The sequence below is a fragment of the Ursus arctos genome, unplaced genomic scaffold (assembly GCF_023065955.2).
Source record: "Ursus arctos isolate Adak ecotype North America unplaced genomic scaffold, UrsArc2.0 scaffold_17, whole genome shotgun sequence".
Taxonomy (NCBI): Eukaryota; Metazoa; Chordata; class Mammalia; order Carnivora; family Ursidae; genus Ursus; species Ursus arctos.
In genome coordinates this window covers 7,795,619-7,817,213 of record NW_026622841.1, presented here as the reverse complement: position 1 = coordinate 7,817,213, position 21,595 = coordinate 7,795,619, and the positions used below count along the sequence as shown (strand labels likewise).

The following is a 21,595-nucleotide window of genomic DNA, read 5'->3' as shown; positions in this document are numbered from 1 at the left end:
TGAATTTATGAGTGCGATTTGGAGTGTGATCTCTCAAACAGTTCCGGTTACTGCTGATGACTCTTGAGTAAGGAGATCACATTTGTCCTTTTGGGTTCCTATCTAGATACTGTGTTCGCCCTGAAGCTTAAATAACATACGATTCATACGATGATAACCGGTGGTTATTACTAACGCTTTTCCGAAATTGAAGGAGATGGTAAGGGGTTTGGGGTTGTTTGCTTGGTATTAGTCTAACTCAATAGAAATTTTCAACGCTACTCCCATTAACACGTAAAGAGAAACAGGGTTGAGTTTGAGAAGAAATTGTTGAACGATCTCTTTGAAAAGTTTTTTTATTTATGGCCATAGGTAGCGAAGAAATGATGAGGCAGCTCTGCCTTGGGTCCAGCTCTCGTGTAAAGTGAGTCACAGGCTCATGAGAGCGCTCCACTAACGACCACTGTGTAACAGTCCCACGGGATGTTTGGACCTTCCTTCTCAAGTCACCTTTCTGTTTTTGTTTATCTTTCCTTTTATCATGTCTTCTGTAGAAGCCAAACAGTAACTAATTATATACATAAAACACATATGTATAGGTGTTTCTTGATCATACTGTTAATGCCTTCCTTAGTTTATCTTATCCATAATTTTTCTAATTCTCATTTACCTTTTATGTGACTAATCCTTAAAATAAATTAATATTGAATACATGTGACCAGGGAAACACTTCCTTGTGACTTGCATTTCAATCCATTTTAGCAGAATCCTAAAGCAGCTCATCCAGCCTGGTGCTTCAGACCACATTCTGTGATGGATGGGTGTTGCTGACAGTTCCTCCGACTCAATTTTTGCTGATGGAGGAGACTTAACCCATCACTGTCTTCTTATGGTTTGAGATGGAATTTCTCCTTACTACCTTTTGCTTCTTTTTGGACTAAAAATTTTATGAGGCCTGATGTTGATCTGGACATAGTCAGGGGAACTGAGCATAATCTCATACTAATTTTCAGGTTGTACCCTACATTTGTGCTAAATTTTCAGATACCATAAATATTCTGTCAGGTGGATGTATGGTTTGTGAAAATGGGCCAAAGAGCAACACGGATCTGAGTCCAATGTCAGACCAGCCTAGTGAAGCTTCATAACGTCAGGAAAAAGAAACAGATCAGAAACCAAGGCACCAGAAACACATGTATTAAAACTACATGGGGAGGGGCGCCTGGTGGCTCAGTCAGTTAAGCGTCTGCCTTCCACTCAGGTCATGATCCTGGGGTCCTGGGATTGAGCCCCACATTGGGCTCCCTGCTTAGCAGGGAGCCTGCTTCTACCTGTTCTGCTCCCCCTGCTTATGCTCTCTCTCTGTCCATCAAATAAATAAATAAAATCTTTAAAAAAAAAAAAAGTACATGAGGACAGACTTGAAGGTTTAATGCTAACACATAAAGGGCTTGGAAAATGTCACTGCCTTGATTATAAGAAAAAGCTGGACAGATTAAAAATCATTGACTTCTCTTGTATCTATCAGAGAAGTGAGGTTTCAAGGTTTCAAGGCAAACCCCCAAATCTGTAGAGACAGACACATCCAGAGAGCTACAGCAACCAGTATCTCCTTACCCAGCTGGAGCACTGGAACCCCAAACTCTGAGGAACACGTAAATGGTGAGCTGAGGAATTGCTGGCATATAATTGTAGGCAAGAGGATTGTGAGAAACTCATGGCGGCCATACCCTGAGAGGGACCCCACACTTCCATGGGCTCTCCCTCCAGGAAATCCACGAGATTCTCACCATGAGGACATGAGGAAGGTCCCCTCATGGTTCTGGCAAGGGAAGGGGCAGGGTCACCACTGTGAAATAAGCCAAGAGCCTTCTCAATAACAAAGACCCACTACCCTCCAGAGGAACAGACTTCACCAGAGCACAGGTCTCAAACTTAATCTGGGCTCCTGTGGTCTTCCTGTCTCACCTAAGGAATTAAAAAATAGTAATAATAACATAATCAACAGAGACCAGGCCTTCATGGAAATGGATTGAAAGCCTGACAACTAGGGATAGGAGTAAGGGGCAAAAGGGGAAACCAATTCCACTGGAGAAACGTTTGTGAATGTCACAGACCAAAGACACATCAAAAGCTGTAATAAGAAATTTTAATAACATTGAGAGCTCAAAATCTTACCTAGTCATCTGATTAAAGAATAATGGTCTTTTTCACTATTAGTATTTTTGAATACCTAGGACAAAGGTTGTAATGAATAGGTGACTGAATCAGAAGGAGATCATCTTAAGAATGAATTTCCAGAAAAATTAAAAATCAGTTGGGATTCTTTAAATTTTGAAGAGTGAAGAAAGTTATCAGAGCTTCTCAAATTTTTATCTTACAAATATGGCTTGGTATCACTCTTCTGGGATTTGGAGAATTTTGCTTGACATTTTAAACTCAGGGGATGTTTTAAACTCATAATCCAGAAGGGACCTTTGCTTCTTTGGCCACATACATGTACAAGACAGGTGCTGCTTACTCATCGCTTTCTTCCTTTAATGTTTGTTTCTACACGTCAAGTGGTACTTAGTATAATTGTGTGACTTTTATTTTCTATTAAAAAATGGACAAAGGTCAACTTCTTACCTGGAATTTTGGAGCTTATAGGTTACAAAGAAATTGATATTTTGTGTAAAAACACACCCGTCTAGACATGTTACTGTTTTAAAAATCAGTAAACTGGACTAAAGTTAAAGTCAAGAAAAATATGCAACATATCTGTTCTTTGGGAGATGGGTGAATCCTGATATCCACATCCAATCTCAACAACACTATTAAAAATGAACTGTTGGCCAACATTCCAGTACTACTGAGTGTTGATGTGAGTGTTGATGAATAGACAAACTTGTATTTGTCTATTCATCAACTTATTCAGAAACAACCCTGGATATATTTGGATACACCTGTAATAGATTCAGGTATGATATAAGGTCCTGAATTTATATTAAAGTCTATCTAAAATGTGCCATCCTGCTTGTGGACCACTGGAGTTGCCATATTTTCTCCCCATTTCCCAAGCATTGGTGCCCTAGAACTATTATAAGTCACCCCATCATCTCATTCAAATCAATTAACTGTTTTTCTAGAACAGTCAACATCAGCTTCCAAAGATTACAACTAATACCCCCGACTCTTCCAGACACAAGCCCAAATATGATAGGCTTCTAACTGTTCTTTGTTCAGGGCACTGGGTAAACAATTTGCAATCTGGAACCTCATAGCCTTTTGTACTAGGGCATTTTCTAGACTTGATTCCAGGTTTTATGTTCTTTTGTCTTCATTTTTTTTTCTGAAGGGAGACAAAGGATGACAGCTATGCAGAAAGGACCACTGCTTAATGACCCAAGTCAAGATTCTAGGGTAACTTTTTCAGGAAGTTAAGATTGTTGGGAATATCTGCCTCATCATAGAGAATCTGGAATCTAGGTCACTGGTGAAGAGTTTGAGATAAACTTAGGGTAAATACAAAACTATTAAGCTAAAAAGAGACAATTATTAGCTCTAGGTGAAACCAGAGTTCTGTAGGAGAGAAACATGATCATTTTTACTATTTGATGAGAAGAGTGTTGGCAAAGTCATAAAAACATAAACACCAAATACTGAAATAATCAAATTGTAATACAAATATTTTGGAAGGATGGGCACATGAGAAATGTATGCATGTGTGGGAGATCGTGGAGAAGGAAGCACCTGCATCAATGAACAATGTCTAAAATTGAAAAAAAACCCTAGGTATGATATAAGCATGCTATTCAGTGGGGGGGAAATGGAGAAGGGCAGGAAACAACTTTTTTTTTTTTTTTTGCAAAAACCCCTCACATGCACTTTGATTTTGAACACGCACTTAGAAAATGCACGTATGTTGCATTGATATAGAAGTTATAAAGTGTCGGTGGCTTCAATTTTTTCTGCATTTAACTCTTTATGTTAATATTATTCTAGAGGACTTTTTCTCTACTATTCTTTGATGGCAAGTAAAACTAATGACGGTGAAACACTGCACTTTTATTCATTCAAACAACAGAATTCAGTATGTTAGGTACATTGTGTGCCCTAAAAACCAGAGAATCTGAAATTACACATAAAACCGGAAAAAATGTTCTAAATAGGGTGACTATATAACTCATCATTCAAACAGGGACAATAGGCAATAAATGAGAATTAGCACAGACATTTATCACACATATCTCCAGATTAGGATTTTTATTATGATACCTTACAACACAGTTAGTGCTTTGAATCTGAAATACTATGTAAACTAACCTTGAAGATTTGTAAAATTCCCTTAGAAATTCATTGCAGTGAATTTGAGAAGCCACAGTTCTACATATGGGTTACCAGCAATAGAAAAGTTAAAAATACTTTTTACGTTTCAGAAAAATGTATAAGAGCCTACAGACTTGACTTAGAATAATTCCAGTGAAAAGACCAGTGGAAAAGTATATTAATTTATGCAAAAGCCTGAATGGGAAGGTCAACACTTTCTAGGCACTATGTTCTAACAGTGGCCAAACTAATGATGATACTTAAATGTGTTATAGGTTTGCATCACTTTATATTTTTCAAAGATATTTTTCCACTATTGTGGAAAGAAGCTAAACATTGTACGCACAGTTTAGTGCTTCCACCTGAACTTTATAAACATCTGAGTTCTACAATACCTCCAATCTTATCTCATACAAGCAGTACAGAATATAGCACATTATTATAAATCAAGGAGAAGCACTTTGATTACAGCAATTTCTAATTACAATGTGGACTCTACCAATTTGGTAAATTACTGTAATGCAGCTGTAGGTGTGATTTAAGATAGTTCTATATAAACCAACATAACTTGAATATTCACAATGAAAGTAAACCTACGAAAGTTATTTTTATCTTCCTTTGTCTTGTATGTATAATATTTAGTAGTAAACTGACTTACTTAAAAATCCTATAAATTTAATATTTACCAACTAAAGAATACAGCCTCATCTACTGCCTTGCATCCATAAGCATAATTACAAGCTAATGACATTTCAGTTCTATTTTCTCAGTGTGCATAAACGCCTTTAAGTAATGTCTCAAGGTCTCTTCAATGATAATATAAGCAATACCTAGTCATCATAGGTTAGTGGCATGTATTCTTTCCCCGACAAAACTGTATACTCTATAATGACTTTTAACAAACTTACTTAACTTGTCATCACACAGCAATTCCCTTTAATTGGTTACTTTAATGTAAATATTCAAATTTACATTTATGGCGTTCAAAGGAAACATAGATTTTTATGTAATATATTATATATCATCATAAATTATATATGTAAAAAAGAATCTTAGGAAGCATCTTGCTCCCTAAGTAGCACCTTTCAAAAAAGATTTAAAACATAATTTAATTCAATTCTGACCTTTTATTCTGTGGAGCTGTTTTGATCGGTTTCCTTAGTAACGACCAGAATAGTAGGTAGAACAGATTAGGGGGAAATGTATATGTACATATATATGTGTGTGTGTGTCACACACATACACACACACACACAATATACTATATCTACCATGTAGTATCTATATAGTAGGTAGAACATACATATATTAGGTAGAGTTATAAAACTCTAGCAAATTAGTAATAATATTAGACAATAATGAAAGTGCTTTGTTAATAAGTAAAGATGTCCAGGGAAAGAAAATTAGTGAGTAGAATTTCATCAGCATGAACAGCTGAGAGTGTAACAGGACCAGCGGCAGTGGGGGGAAAGTGGGGAGGGCAGAGATACTCCAGCAGGACTTAGAAGGGTTCCAAATGCCTGAAAAATCCTGAGCCCTGCAGAGAAAGAATACAGGAAGAAGAGGGACAGAGGATATAGTTCTCATAAATATTCTGAGTGGCAGATTAAAGAAAAAGCAAAACATTCATGGAAAAAGAGACTGGTTTAAAAGTCCTGCAGGGTCCACTGCAGAAGTCTCCCATGAGTGAAACCGCCAGGACAGTCGCATCTGGTTGTACTGAACACCCCGCCCCCCGTCATCTTCTCTGTTCAAGTGGGATTTCCATTTCCCCATATTGCATTGGTACAAATGCTTTCCTTCTCGCCCATATTAGTCATTGAGAATTTGGAAACACCTCATGAGAAGTGGACATTTTTACTTTTTCCCTTCTGAGGCAGGCAGGGGCTCTCACAATTTCTGTAATTCACAGAATCACTGGACTATTGGGCGTGCATAATAGTTAAAGCTATAGTCATAGAATATCCACTGACTCGCTTAAAACTGTAAATTACAGCTTCAAATCTGCCTACATAACAGGAGAATTTGGTTTGGGTTCTCTTAAAATCATCATAAAAATCTACAACTTTGATACTACCTGCAATTTTTGTGGTGATGTTGTAGAGATGAGTAATAAATATTTGAGACATGAATGATGGCTCTCTTTGGTAATGATCATTGTGGTTTCAAGATGGTCATGACCATTATGTGGCTTCAGAACTACTTTTCATTGTTTGACTCTGTCTAGAATTTGGACAATGGCAGGATGGCCACTAATTGCTCTGCAGTGATATCACTAGAGTTGTCTTTGGCCAAACTGTGAAGCAAGACAAGGTTCTCTCTGTATCTTCCCATTCTTTGTTCCCTGTTCCTCCTTCTCTATAGCCCCCCTCATGTTTCTACCACAACCCAAACCACACTTCCAACTAACATTTTTTTCTTATATTCAGATTTCCCATAATTATTTTAAAAAAACAACTAATAATGCCTAGATGCCTGACTCTTTTGAGAGGATTTATATATTTAAAATAATTCTTAAAAGTAGAAACATTCAATATCAAAAACATTAAGTTATTATTGGACAATCTACTACACTTGCTCATAAAGCTAAGCCAGGGAGAGTGGCAAGAATTCCATGCAGAATCAGAGATTACCTTATTTGATAATAGAAAGGGAAGAGATTTCCCTGTCGCATTTATCTTCCTCTTGATCATTGATTCATTCTACTGCCAACTACTCTTCTGGACAATGTGATATAGCAGATTTTAAAGTGAGGGAGAGAGAGAGCTAACCCAGATCCATCCACATATTCTCCTTTTAGTTGTCTAACAAGAGATGTTTTGGAATGGCATTGTAGTCCATGTTCGCTGGTCACCAGCCCAGCTTCCAGGCCCCAACTCCCTCCTCTAATGATACTCTGAATTTCCCGGTAATGTGCTTTGGCCTCAGTCCTGGTCCTAGAGGTGAACCCTTAATTGACTTAAGCCATATCATCCTTTCCAGCCATGATGCCTGTTTAATGATGGACAAATAACCAAATTTGTTTGCTTTATCAGAGAAGTAAACTCTCTACCAGGCAAAAACAGGATTATGAATTGCCAAGAGTTGTTGAAAACACAAGGGAAACACGTGAATAAGAGTTAGGCTAACACCAATAAAGTGGATCCAACACCAGGAAAGGAGACCCAGAAACAGGTTTATGCCCATACTTAATTCTAGACATGACATTTAAACCTTGGTAAATAACCCTTGCCTGAAGCTTGATCTCCTGTGGATTGTTCCATTACATGACTCAGGAAGTTTCCCTTTATGTATACACTAATTAGAGTCAGGTTTTCCGAAATATTTCTGTTAAGAATCTTATTCTCCAGGTTATAAAGTATTTTTCTTATCAAATTAAATAAATTTAGCCAATTGGTATCCAGGGTAGGCACTGAGTAGTGGGAAAAAATTATATAAAGATCTACATATATAACATTCATCATAAATTTGCTCAGATCAAGGAAAAAGCTTAGATTCTGGTCTTTGGCCTGTGAGAGAAGGTTGGGTAGTTGACATAAATATCCTCTCTTGCACCATCCGATGATTGATTGGTAGAGTCAGGATTTCTGTAGTTGTTGGCTGCCTAGAAAGACAGTCAGAATGTCAATGATTCACTGCATTTCAGCAGCCAATAAAGATACTCAAAACAAATCTCTCCTTAAATCAACCACCATATAAGTCAAATTTCTATTATAATTAATTTCATAAAACATCATTGTACTGAACTTCCATGAGAAACCACATTTTTGACTTTCAGGGTTCAGAGTAAAAGATGCAACAGGAGACCACTGTAGATTATCACTTGCTATATTAGATTATGAAACACTTAGTCTTAGAACTCTCTCCCAATTTCCCAGGCTGTTTTGATAAGAACCATTAGTCTCATTTTCACATGGAAGTCTAGTATAGTATTTCCCATAGTGAGTACTCAATAATTTCTGTTGAATAAATGCTTTAATAAACACTTTTAAAGTACACAGTGTCTTGTCTTGACAATAAGAATCTAAACACGATAAAAGAAATTAACAAAATAAACTGGCATTACTTTAAAGATGATGTTATATAATCATTAACATTCTCTACACTAATCAAGTCACTTTGACCACCTATATATGTAAGTGGCAGGAAATATGTAGGCATGGGTGAGAGAGAGAGAGAAATTCAGATGAAAAGAAGAAGAGAGAGAGGTCTTTTGGTGAGTAATCTAGAAACTGACAGTGGTTTTGGTGCTTGCAAGGGAAAAGCAAAAGGAAAGTTACAGTGCCACTGGTAATTCCAGAGCCTGTTGAAAACCCTGAAACAATCAAGTAGGTCTAGCTTCTTTCTTTTTCACAGTCCAACTATCTTTCTAATTATTGTTCAAAATATCATTATTCTACAAAAGTCTGAACAAGTTGAATACTTAATGTAGGAGTTGCAAATCTCCTTCCCTCCCCTGACATTCACAGCAATAAATGGGGCTTCAGATTAGCTTGAGTGGACAACAGCTAAGGACAAAGAGACCCCAAAACTGTGTATGATGGGACTGTGTTATCGCTTGCTGGAGGGGCAGATGAAACAAGGCAAGACTTCTTTAGTCTTTCCAGTTACCGTCAAAAAGCCAGCCACGAATTATTCAGAAAAAAATTTTTGTTGTGTAAAAAGTAATAGAAGAAAAAGTTAAACTGATAAATAAATAGGTAACAAACCTGAAGCACACATTTTAGATTGTCAGAAAATTTTTATTACTTGATGTTTTGGTCATGTAAAATTCAATTGCAAATAATGAAATTGAAGAGAAATGGATGTAATTTTAGATAACACTTGGGGAAATGTTTAGCTGTAAAATTTTGTAAACAGGGACGCCTGGGTGGCTTAGTCAGTTAAGCGTCTGACTCTTGATTTCGGCTCAAGTCATGATATCAGGGTCTCAGTGAGATGGAGCCCCGCACTGGGCTCCGTGCTCAGCAGGGAGTCTACTTGAGGATTCTCTTCCTCTACCTACCCCTTTCCCCTACTCTCTCTCTCTCTAAAATAAAATAAATACATCTTTAAAAATAAATTTGTAAATAGAATCATATGTTAAAGAGAAAATCTGACCAATAGTGGAAGCAATGACCATGAAAGTAAAACAAACTGTTTCAAAGAGGCTCAATAAGAGAATATGTCAGAGAACAGGTGTTTCCTCAAACAGCGGATCCACTACATGGCCAGGTAATTGAAAGGAGAACAATAAGGTTGTCGACTGCAAAATGGACAGACTTTACAGGATATTACAATGCACAAAAGAGGGGAAATGACAGCTCTGAGAAAACTTACCTTATTCTGTGCATTCCAGGACTCTTTAAATAGTTTTTTCTGTCTCCTTCTCCTGAGAATACACATTCAATAGAGGCATTAAGTTCTTACACTCCGGCTCTAGTGTTATTGCATACAGGATTACACCTTACCTGTACCCCAGCCCACACGCCCTCACAAATATGTTGAAGTTGCTTCATACATACCTACTCAAAATTCCCTTGACTTAACTCTTCATTTTTCACAGATGGTGAAGGCATCTAAATGGATATCCAGCCAGTGTATATTAGTAATTAATCTCAGTGAGCTTACTAAAGAATGGTTCATAGTGGATTATTGCATAAATGGCTTACTGCCTTCTCCAAATAATCTCAAGCTTAGAGGTTTCCCACAATTAAAAACTTCCTTTTCAACACCAACAGTGTAACTTCTTGGATGGCAGCAATGATAGAGTTAAGCTTTATAGAAACTTCCAGGTGTTTTACTAAACCTCCTCAATGGATTATTTCTTTTAGCTTTCATCAAGACCTCTATATTTAACTCAGATTGGGAAACTGAGGCAAGAGAGGAAGAGAAACTTGCCCTAAATCACGTGGTTAGTTAGTGGTAGTATCAGGATTTGAATCCACAGCCTTCCCTCGTGACTATTAGGCTTGCTGCTTCTGGTGCCATGTTGCCACAGTTCCATGGCCGTCTGGAGCCATGCTATTCCGGAAACTCCACCATTCCAATGGAAACTACAAAAACCTAACGTCAGGGGGACTCTTTGAAAATTCAAGAGAAAAGAGACTATTATAACTGAATGCACTGGATGAAACGACTCTACCCAAGTGCATGAAAATACTTATTATGGGAGATGATGACTATCTTTTTTTCCTCTCCCTAAAGAAAAGATTTTTATCAGACCACAGAGGAGATGAGTTAGATGCAAAAACGTAGGGTTTTTTTTTTCCTTTATGCAAAAAGATGAAGTTGTAATTCCTTCATGGAAAGTTTAAAAACCAGCCAAGCTAGTCTCTCTCCAAGGAAAGGTTGTTCTGATGATGGACGTTGCTCTCTGCTAGTCGCTAGGAAATCTTCCTACTGTGTCGACATAATCACAAACTGATCTTACCCTGTATTTGTTTACTTAATGAAGAATCTTTTAGGCGATTAATCTATTTAATTTTTTGATGTGTAAGTTTATTATGTGAAAGTGATGTTTTCAAGTCTTTCATACAAATAATTTACTCCTGAAAAGAAATCTGTGAAGCAGATGCTATTACTATCCTCTTCTTACAAATGAAGAAACAAATCTATGACCTTGGATCTTAAATCCTCATTCACAAGGCTTGCTGTATCATAATATAGATTAACTTCCCCAAAGAGGTCCAAATATATATATTGTTTACATTAGACTAGAATATTCAATATGATGAAGAAAAGAGAACAAGAAATTCAGAGTCAGATGATCTGTGTTTAACTTGTGCTCAGCAATTTACCAGTTATTTGCATCTATAAAGTTCAGTCCTCTCCTCTGTAAAATAAAGACAGTAAACACTAGGGTTTGTTCTAGGTTGACCGACCATCTGGTTTGCTGGATTCTAAGGAGTTTCCCCAGGTTGAGGGATTTTCAGTGCTGAAACTGGGAGAGTCCCAGGCAAAACAAAAGAGCCTATTTGACAACAAAAGAAAAAATAAGTGTCTAACATTTTGCACACTAAACATTAAATTTCTTCCTATAGACACACACGTCAATGTGTAGACTGTCTTTTGGCTCCTGCCACGCCTCACCAGTGCTACGCACGTCCACCAACCACGTTCATTTAACAGTGTTAGCATTCTGATCTCTAACTGGAGGCAACACAAACGGAGAGTAGAGAAAGTGTGGGAAGCGCCCCTGGACACACAGGCCATGGGGTACGGGGTGTGAGGGAAGGACTCCTTTTCGTTCCAGCACACTGTGATCTCCTCTGGCTTCTCCCCAAGTCAGCACATCTGAAGCAACAGGATTATATTAAATGGTCATGAAGACAGAGTTCTGAAGACTATTGTTTAAGCCCTGGGGTCATTTTTATAACATTTCCATTCTAAGTAACAACCACAAACTGATACGGGCAACAAGGTAGAAAGAACAAGCGCCTCTTCCTTTGTGATGTTTGGCCATGATTAGGCATTCAAGTCCACTAATCTTTTTATCACATTTAACCAAGTTGGACAATATATTCTACAGTTCAATTTAGCTATTCGTGTAAAAGTGATGCATTTTCATGAAGCAAAATCCATCATGTCCAACATCTGTGACCCTCCGGAGAGCCGTGCTGTCACTCACTCTCTCCTATCACGTTGCCCATGTTCCCGGGTGCTCCTGCTGCCCCAGCCGCCCTCAGTGCATTTTTCATCAACCAGGGTGAAGCGGTAAAGAAATCCTTAGTGTCACTAACATCCTGGGTTCCTTCCCTCAATTTGCTAATTTGCTCAATTTCTGACCAGGGGAAGACTTGAGGGCAGCACATGATGGAGAGAAAGGGAAAACAACAGTTCTGTGTTTCAGTTTAATTAGACAAATGCTTATTGACCATTCATTATTTGGAAAGATTAGCGCTAAATGCTATCAAACACCAAGGAATGAATAAAACACAGTCCCTGTCACATCGAACAGAAGGGAGGACAGCACAAAAATGATGAAGCTACAAAGCAGGCTTCCAGGCACCGCAGAGAAGCACAATGTGATTCCGGATGGTGACATCATGTCCCTTTGCAGGGAGGAAGAACCAGGACAGACCTTCCAAAGGGGACATGTGTCCCACGCCTTGAATGAGCCACAGGAGGAAAGCCAAACATGGGGGAAACAGCACTTTGTTGGTACCCAAATGGGAAGAGCGCCAAGTGTGTTCACAGAATAAGACTTTCAGTTTTAACAAGATTTCTCAACATCGCGGGCAGTAAAGTAGAAAATATAAATGAACATTAGGTTGGGGTCCCACTAATTAGGTAGGAGTCAGAACAATGGGTGCCCTTGACACAGGGTTAATGAGTTTTAACATTATTCTGGTGGTAATAGGAAGACAAGAAAAGGTTAAACAGGAAGGACACTAGCTTTTAGAAGAGCGCCCAGGAAAAGTCAGATGTGTTCGAAAGAAAGAGAGGAGACAGCTGGAGCTGGGAGCAGATTGGGAGAATTAACTAACATCCAGTGAGTTGTAATACAAGCTCCAAAGAGGTGAGACTGGGATATGGAGACGAGACAGAGAACCCTACCTGATATCCTATTAATTCGCATGCATGTGCGTGTGCGTGTGCATGTGCGTGTGTGTGTTTGGTAATATTGCTGGGGTAGAAGAGAAGAGGAGGTGGATGTGTTCCTTCCCTCCCGTAAGAAGAGAACACTTCAGTCGGAACAGAAGAATAAAGAGTAATTTCAATTCAATGTGATTACAGCTCAGATTATGACAAATACCTAGACAAGTGAGTTGGTGAACAAGAGACAGCAAGAAAGGGCAGAGTCAACCCAGAATATCCCAGGAAGTTCCCAAGTGTGCCACAGACAGTAAAAGGTAGGAAACTTTAGTAGAGGTCAATGGCCACCTACTCTCTCTAATAGCCCCTTCCAACACCTCTTTTCCTCAATAATTGTTTTTAGGAATAGCATCTACATTGCTTGTTTCAGAGACTATACAACCATTTAAAAGTATGTTGTCTTGTTTATTAGAATACGCACTCCATCACGTCTTGCTCACGACTGTCACAACAGATGGGCAATAGATGAATGAATATATGAAGGCATTATTACTGCTCAACCCTCTTCTTCCCCTTCTTGGAATCCCTCCCTCCCTCCCTCCCTTTCCCCTCTCAACACACACACACACACACACACACACACACACACACACACACACACCGCCCTTCACCCCACGCCTGTTTTCCTTGCAGGAGGAGGAAGATGGAGGGCAGCGCAGACAGAGCAGAGGCAGCAGGCAGTTGGCTGCCCAGAAGATGGAAGCTTTGCTAACATGGGAGCAGCTCCTACAAATTCTTAAATGAACTACTCTAGCTTTCTCCTCTGATAGCACCACAACTACTTCTCTCTTGTGTAAGAAAAACACTCAGAATGCTGTATGTGAGTGCTAAGGAGCTTGGCTGACTATTGGGTTATTAACAGTGAATCCCTCATATAAGGATGACTCAGCGGAAACAAGATCCAGAATGAGCTGCAGGACTCACCTGTTGTAAGAAATGATGATGCCGGTGGTAATTAGAATAACAAACAGCAACGATAAAACCGCCCCTCCGGCCACAAAGAGACTGTACCGGTTATCAGTTTTACCTAGGAGGAAAAAAATACAGTACGAATTAGGAGTTCAGCAAAAGCCAGAAAAAATGGTGGGAAAATGAGGAAAGGGAACATTAATCAAATAGAGTAATAATTCAAAACAATCCAAGGACGAGATTATGGGAAAAGACAATTTTTACTTTAGAGACTTCTAAATATTTGTGACTCCTCACAGATTTTATTAGTTCCTTGATTCATCTGCATTTAACCCCTTAAGAAGAATAAGAATAAATACGTGAAGGGAGGGGCGCCTGGGTGATTCAGTCTGTTAAGCTTCCAGCTCTAGATTTCGGCTCAGGTCCTGATCTCAGGGTCCTGAGATCCAGCCCCGTGTCACACTCGCTCTGAGCGTGGAGCCTGCTTAAGATTCTCTCTCTCCCTTATCCTCTGCCCCTACCCACCTCTAAAAAAATATGTAGGTGAAGGGGATTAAGAGGTACAGACTACCAGTTATAAAATAAATAAGTCACAAGGATGAAAAGTACAGCATATGGAATATAGTCAACAATATTGTAATAACTTTCTACAATGACAGATGGTAACTAGACTTACTGTGGTGACCTTTCATAATGTATATAATTGTTGAATCACTATACTGCATACCTGAAACTCATTTAATATTGTATGTCAACTATACTTCAGTTAAAAATTTAAAAAAGAACAAGAATAGAAAGAATGTATGTTTGAGACAGTTATCCCTTCACTCTAAGGAGCTCCCAATCACATACATAAAATCTTTTGTAGAAAAAAGTAACCATCAAAAGAATTTATAAATGAAGATTACTTCTTAACACTTCACCATCTTAAGACATGCACACAACAGTATAATTTTAAAAGTAGAATTTAAGAAATATTTTTCACTCAATCCGAGTTAATGATAAAAAGTAATCAGAAAAAATATGTTACTCCCACTCCGTGCTGAAGCAGAAAGGACAGTGGTCCAGAAATCTGCAGTTCTCTCCCTGACTCTGTCACTCCTTCGCTGTGTGAACTCCAGCCACTTCCTCACCCTTCTCTGAATGCCTTTCTTCATCTGTCAAGTGAAGACAATGACAACAGTTCTACTTACATCACAGAATTGTGGTGAGACTCTAATGAGGTAATATGCAAATAAGCAATAAACTACCAGAGCAACATCCCCTCTGAAGTGAGATCGCAGTGAGGTCGGAGACCATTTCATCTTTAAAATGTCCTTCTGTCCATGACACTCCTCACCCACCACCTCCCACAAAGCTGCTTCCCAGGAGAGGAAACCCCGTCAATACATGCTGTTACCAGGGGTGCCCAGGTGGCTCAGTTGGTTAAGCAGCCGACTCTTGATTTCAGCTCAGGGTTGTGAGATTGAGCCCCACGTTGGGCTCTGTGCTCAGCGGGCTCTGCTGGAGGTTCTCTCTCTCCCTCTTTCTCTGCCCTTTTCCCTCCCTACAACCCTCTCCATCTCTTTTTCTCTCCAAAATAAATAAACAAATCGTTAAAAAAAAAAAAAGATATATATATGCTGTTGTCAGGACTGGGAGTGAATTGGAACCTGGGAGGTGTCCCCACTGCTCCCTCTCTCTGGGCAGCAAACTCACCAGTCTCTCCTCCTGCAGGAAGGGGCCAAGCTGTGGCAGATGACCAGCATGACTTCCCTCTAACCTTGAAAGTAAAGCCCAGTGCTTTACTGTTTGTTCTGTGCCCAGTGCCCAATGTTCTGTGATTCCTACACTGCCTGTAATCCTATGGCAACCTGAAAATCATGCTTTTCATTGGATTCTCCTTGATCTTTCCCTCAGATTATTTCTTCCTTCCTGACCTATTTTTTTTCATGATAGGAGCTCAAAGTCTACATCCACTCATTCTTTTGTACAAAGTGAAACTAAGTCAACTAATAAACATTATTTTCATTTTTCAAACTTGTTGAACCTATAAGGTGAATAAAAGTAGAGAAATGTGTGAACTTTAGAGACTTTATACATACAGTCTAGAATGGCTTTTGTCCAAATATGATGGAGAAAGGAAAAGCTAAATTTATTCAGAACAAAAATACACTGAACCACTCTTACAAAGGGAACAATGAAATTTTCTCCCTATCAAATAAGAAATTAAGCTTTTTAAGCTTTTGGTACATTATAAAAAATAAATGAACAAAATACCTGAAATTATTTTGCATTGTAACACAAGACTATAAAAGGACCATACTTGCTACACTGAAATGATTTGGAGATCGCAGATGTTAAGGTTAAATCAAACAGGCAATCATGGTGAGAAAATGAAAGTTATGATTAAAATATTCATTGACAATATTCAGGGAAAATTGTTTAACCACTTTTGAAAAAGCTATTTCGACCTTTGCTACAGTAAAAAAAAAAAATCTGGGTGGACTAGTGTTCTAAATTTTTCATGTAAACATTAGAAGAAAATATAAGGAAGTATTATTTAATCTCTAGAATGAGAAATGGCATAAAAATAAATAAATAAATATATAGGATTGACCAGGTCAATTGAAAAATATCCGTAGTTAAAATGATCACAAGCAACATGTAAAGACAAAAAAAAATCCAGTACCTTTAACACATCCATCCTTGCTATTAAGAAAAAGCTGTTGGGGCGCCTGGGTGGCTCAATCAGTTGAGCCACTGACTCTTGATTTCAGCTCAGGTCATGATCTCAGGATCTGAGATCCAACCCCCACCCCCTGCCCCCAGCGCAGACAGAGCCTACTTAGACTTCTCTTTCTCCCTCTCCCTCTGCCTTCTGCCACTCGGACACACACACACTCTCTCTCTCAGAAAAGAAAAGAAAAGAAGAGAAGAGAAAAGAAAAGAAAAGAAAAGAAAAGAAAAGAAAAGAAAAGAAAAGAAGCTATAGAAGACAATATGAAAGATACAGGTAACTTACTATGAAAGAGCACATAAAGAACAAGCTTGTGTAAGAGGAAGACTGTGGTCACACAGAGCATCTCAGGCTCTCTCTGGAGGAGTAGAAAGTGCCACAACTGCATCCGGAAAGAATTCAGTGTCTGTGTGTCACACCCTTTCACGAGGCACTTACACATTTGATTAACTACTTTATTCTAAAGAAATACTTAGAAATGTGAACAAAGCATTCTGTAAAACACTTATAACAGCAAAAAGGAAATCCTTATGTCCCCCCAGTAGACTAAGAGCAAGACTGCACAGCTGTGGTTCTTTGCATCAGCTTCACCTGCGGGCTTGATAAGCTACAGATTTTGGGGCACCCCCCACCCCGAACCTCTGATCCAGAAGGTCCTGGTGGATCTGCATTTGCAGCTCCTATGCAACATCTATGTTGCTGATCTGAGGCCCGTTTCTTGAAAACCTTGGCTGTAGACACTTGGATGATGTGTGTAAGGAATTCCAATGACATGGAAGACTACTGACGATAGACTATAAAGTAAAACGTGAAAACCAGCACTGACAACTGCGCCTGGTAATATCTCCATCAAGTATAGGACTTGAAGTCTGCAAGGGACAAATGCCAAAACTTTAAAGTGATGATATCGAGAGCAGCATTAAAAGCAATTCTTTCTTTAGGCTTTTTGATATTTTCCAAATTCTAAAGGATGCATAGTTCTTTTATTAATCAGAAAAAAAGCATATTATAAAAATGTAAAGGTCTGCATGCTTAAAACAGAAAAATCTGACACATTCTAGTCGTGTTATTTAAAGTACAAGATGTAGAGAACTTTTTTTGTAGAAGTATATTCAGAATCCTTAAGAATTAAGATGGCGTTCCTTATTAAACTCTCAATTAAGTAGAATTAAGTAGGAACCATTGAAATGTACTGGTCGTCTGTTTCACACTATTCAGTTATAAATCCAAATTTTAAATGCATTCTTTAATGTCAACTATTTATCTCCTTTTAACCTCTTCTAGTAGTATTTGACCTGTTGGGAGTCAGGTCTGTTTATTCATTCAGGTCTGTTTATTCATTCATCTTTTAACACACAGTATCTCAAGCCGTACTAGGGCATTACAGATGAAATGGTGTGTAAAAATGAATTTGGTTCCTAAAGGAAAAACATCAACTAAAGCAAAACTGCTTCTCTACTCACGACACTGCTGACAGTAACTTCCTCCGAGCTGGCACAGACCCCACAGGGGAAAAGCTCAGTCCCACAACACTGCCGCCTCCTCCGCCTTCAGACTCCAATCACAAGTCCAGGCCTCCCTGCTCCTGATGGACGAACCAGCTATAAATCCAAGGTTCCCATCATCTCCTCCTAGGGTTCGATAATCTGCTATAATAGCTCACCGGACTCAGACAAGCACTTTGCTTACTATTACTGGCTTAGAAAAGATACAACTCAGGAACAGCCGAATGGGAGAGATGAATAAGGCAAGTTAATGAGGGCAGGGAGTGCAGATGGAGATTCCATGCTCTCTAGGGATGGGCCACCCTCCCAACACCTCCATGTGTCCAGCAACCCAGAAGCTCTCTGACCCGGTCATTCAAGGGGGGTTATGGAGGTTCCATTACATAGGCACGACTAATTAAATAATTGACCTCTGGTGATTAATTCAACCCCAGCCCCTCTTCCCTTTTTCAGGGGGATGGGGCTTAAAGTTCCAACCCTCCCATCATGTGGCTGATTCCTCTGGCATCAGGACCTCACCCTGAAGTTCTCAAGGTGCTTCCAGCCACCAGCTGCTTCATTAACTCGCAAAAAGACTCTCATCGCTCTGGAGATTCCAAGGGTTCAAAAAGCTCTTGTGTCAGGAACTGGGGACTAAGACCAACTATTATAGCAAAAGATGCTCCCAGCACCCCTATTACTTAGGAAATGACAAGGATTCAGGAGTTCTGTGAAAGGAACCAGGGCAAGAGATGACATTTTTTAGTATACCCCAGTACCTGACTGATGGAGCTTACATTGTTTTGGAAGGCGCTGGATAACTTAAAAACACACACACAATGAGCATTTTCCCATGAGAGATAAGGGTAAAAGCATGGGCGTCCCGTGGAGAGTCACTCATATTCCAGAGACGCTGCAATCTAGATCCTCCCCGCCTATAGCTAGTCCTGCTTTGAACTCCTTTCCCTGCCCCACCACTGCAGAGACACGAGCAGTCAGAACCTGGAACCAGGCTGGTGTAGCCACACAACTCGCTGCGCCCTGCGTGGCTAAAAACAAAAAGGAAAAGCAAAGGGTGTGCATGTTTCAGGGACTCAATCAATAGTTCCTAACACTCACTTTTGCCTAAATTCTGCTAATAGATCTTAGGTTGAGTAATGTCAGCCCTCAAGCCCCTCTCTTAAAGAAAGAATTATTGTGTATTCTCAGCAGCCACTTTTTTGCTGATTTTTTTAAATTTTCATCCCAATGCTGTCTTGATTCATAGGAGGACAAAAGTGTCGTGAACTATAAAGCCATTATTTTCCCTCCCATCAAAAAAGATAAATACAGTTAAAACAATTTAAAGCATGTCAGTGAGATATATAAATGAATAATTTACTCCAGGACTTCAACCCTCCAGGCTACGTTCCTGCCAATGACAAGTATTTATGGCTGAGTTATAAACCTTTAGAAAGGCTCATGGTAGAAATGATGCCAGGTCCTTCCCTGGGAACCAAGCGGGCAAGAGCAGGCATTTATGTCTATTGTTTATCCTTTATTACAGTTTGAGGTGGGTTAGGAAGTGAGGAAGCTAAGTGACTCAGAACCTAGGTATCTGGACCAAACGACATGCTAGGAAAAACTCACAGATCCTGAGCCTCTGGCCAGCCCCGAACAGGTCACGGTAGATACCAGTTACAATTATTCCTGCTTTCTTACCTCATTAAAAAGAGAAGCAGAAATATTAGATTTCATTCTTTGTAGACAGAATATACACAGTGTGTGAGTTCCCACGGGGTAGACAGATGTGAGCTGACACACTATTACCAGGTCGATCCTAATTTGTGATCACCATGTAACGTAACTATCCAAACTTTGTCCCACATTAGACATTGATTTGCTGAAAAAACAGAGATTGAGGAGGGAAACCTTGGGGCCTAGCTATCCTCTAATTCTTTTCTCTGGAAGACCTCATACGAGACACTTGATCTTGCAGACACTTTTTTGGCAACTGCAAAATGATGATAAAATCAGCCCCAAGAGGTGCCTTATATTTTAAGCACCATGTAATCTGCAAATTATTAATAATATACTTATATTTTGTATACATTCATTTAAATTAGGGTTTAAAAAAATAACTCATTTGTATTCTTTTCATATTGAACTAGCGGTGTGTAGCAGGACGCTTGCTCCTGCGGCCAGATACACCCTCCCAGGCAAAGGCAGAGGTAGCACTGATAAACACGTATAAAATCATTGCAGCTTTGTAGGACTGTTGGGTATAATGGTAGCCCAAAGTCTGTTGAACTTTCCGGTATGCCTGAAATATACATCAAGTGGATACTGATATGGTAATATTATTCCAAGTTTTCAAAGGTCAACTTGCTTTGTGCAAATCAATTTTATACTCTTTGTATTTCAGAAACCTTCCCCTGTTTTATAGCAAGAAGATCCTAGCGAATAAATTATTTTCAGAGAATTAAAGAACCATGACATCAGCCTCTAATCTTTCTCCTGAGTGAGGAATAGCTACTCTTCCTCAAAACAGAAGCATTATCAGATTTTAACTGAGAAACCTACAGCACACAGGAGAATCTAAAACAGAAACATGAGAAACAGAAGCATAAAAGGACATAAACAAAAATGTAAGAGAATCTAAATCATTGTCCTGGAGCAAACCAATGAGAGAAGCAAGTTTCCAACCCAATGTACAATTTTTGCTATACTGATTTTGCCTCTATCGATGAAAATATTTCCCAAATGACTGAAACACTTAAAAATGTTGTATCAGTTGAGATACACACAGTCTAAGCAAGGTAGACCACAAAGTTTACTACTCAGTATAGGATGACTGCATTCGCTCCATTTTCTGGTGTTTTTATGTGCATCATCCACTACTGTGGGCCATGCCGCTCTACAGTGACTGGTGTAGGACCAGAGCATCTAAGTCAGCACAGGAGGCATGAGGATGGTGAATATCTTTGGTTTGATCCACTTGTTGAGAAAACAAAATGATATGGCTGACTCCATCGCATACATGTCTCATTTTTTCACCCAAATATTTCTTAGTCTTATGTTACATTTCTTGAATTTCAGGAACCTCAACTTTCATGAACACATATTATTTAAAGGAGACTGTGTTTTATGCATCATAAGTCAGAATGTCAGGAACTGCACAAATCTTGCTCACTTTCTTAGTGAACTTAGTGTGCAGAAAAGAGTTAATGGAGCAGGCCAGAGACTGCTATCCCCAGAAAGGCCTGCATGCATGCAAGGTTGGCTGTTGGCTAGTGTGTGGGGACCTGGATCTTTGGAGCATTTCCACCATTCCCTAACTGCTAGAGTGGTTTACTGTGGTAAATTGTTTATACAAACCATGTGGCTTGTGCTAAATACCTGCTTTCTTTCTGGGAAACCAGTCAGTCCTTCTGACTTTGCCCCCTCTGCCTTTTACCTTTGCTGGTCTTGTTTTGCATTCTTCTGCTGCAGTAAATCAAAGCCATACCTTGGGAATGCAATCATCAAGAAAGAGACCTCCTAGTTCTGTGGGAGGGTAGGAGCCTAAGCTCCAAGGTACAAAAGTACCTTCTGGGGTAATGGTGTAAGAAGCTCACTTTTCCTTTAGATAAAGCCAAAT

General features: G+C 39.2%; 1 protein-coding gene across 5 annotated transcripts in view; it reads right to left on the bottom strand.

The window, feature by feature from the left end:
• Positions 1–2,110: 2,110 nt before the first annotated feature.
• The window catches only part of CD226 (CD226 molecule), a 111,988-nt gene continuing 92,503 nt past the window's right edge, over positions 2,111–21,595 (bottom strand). For all 5 annotated transcript variants that reach the window (XM_048218465.2, XM_057313330.1, XM_057313331.1 and 2 more), the window contains 3 exons: positions 13,789–13,891; positions 9,607–9,658; positions 2,111–7,891 (listed from right to left, as the gene is read on the bottom strand). In XM_048218465.2, coding sequence (XP_048074422.1) covers positions 7,778–7,891; positions 9,607–9,658; positions 13,789–13,891 — 269 coding nt within the window. In that variant the 3' untranslated portion in view covers positions 2,111–7,777. The remainder of the gene's footprint in view (positions 7,892–9,606; positions 9,659–13,788; positions 13,892–21,595) is intronic.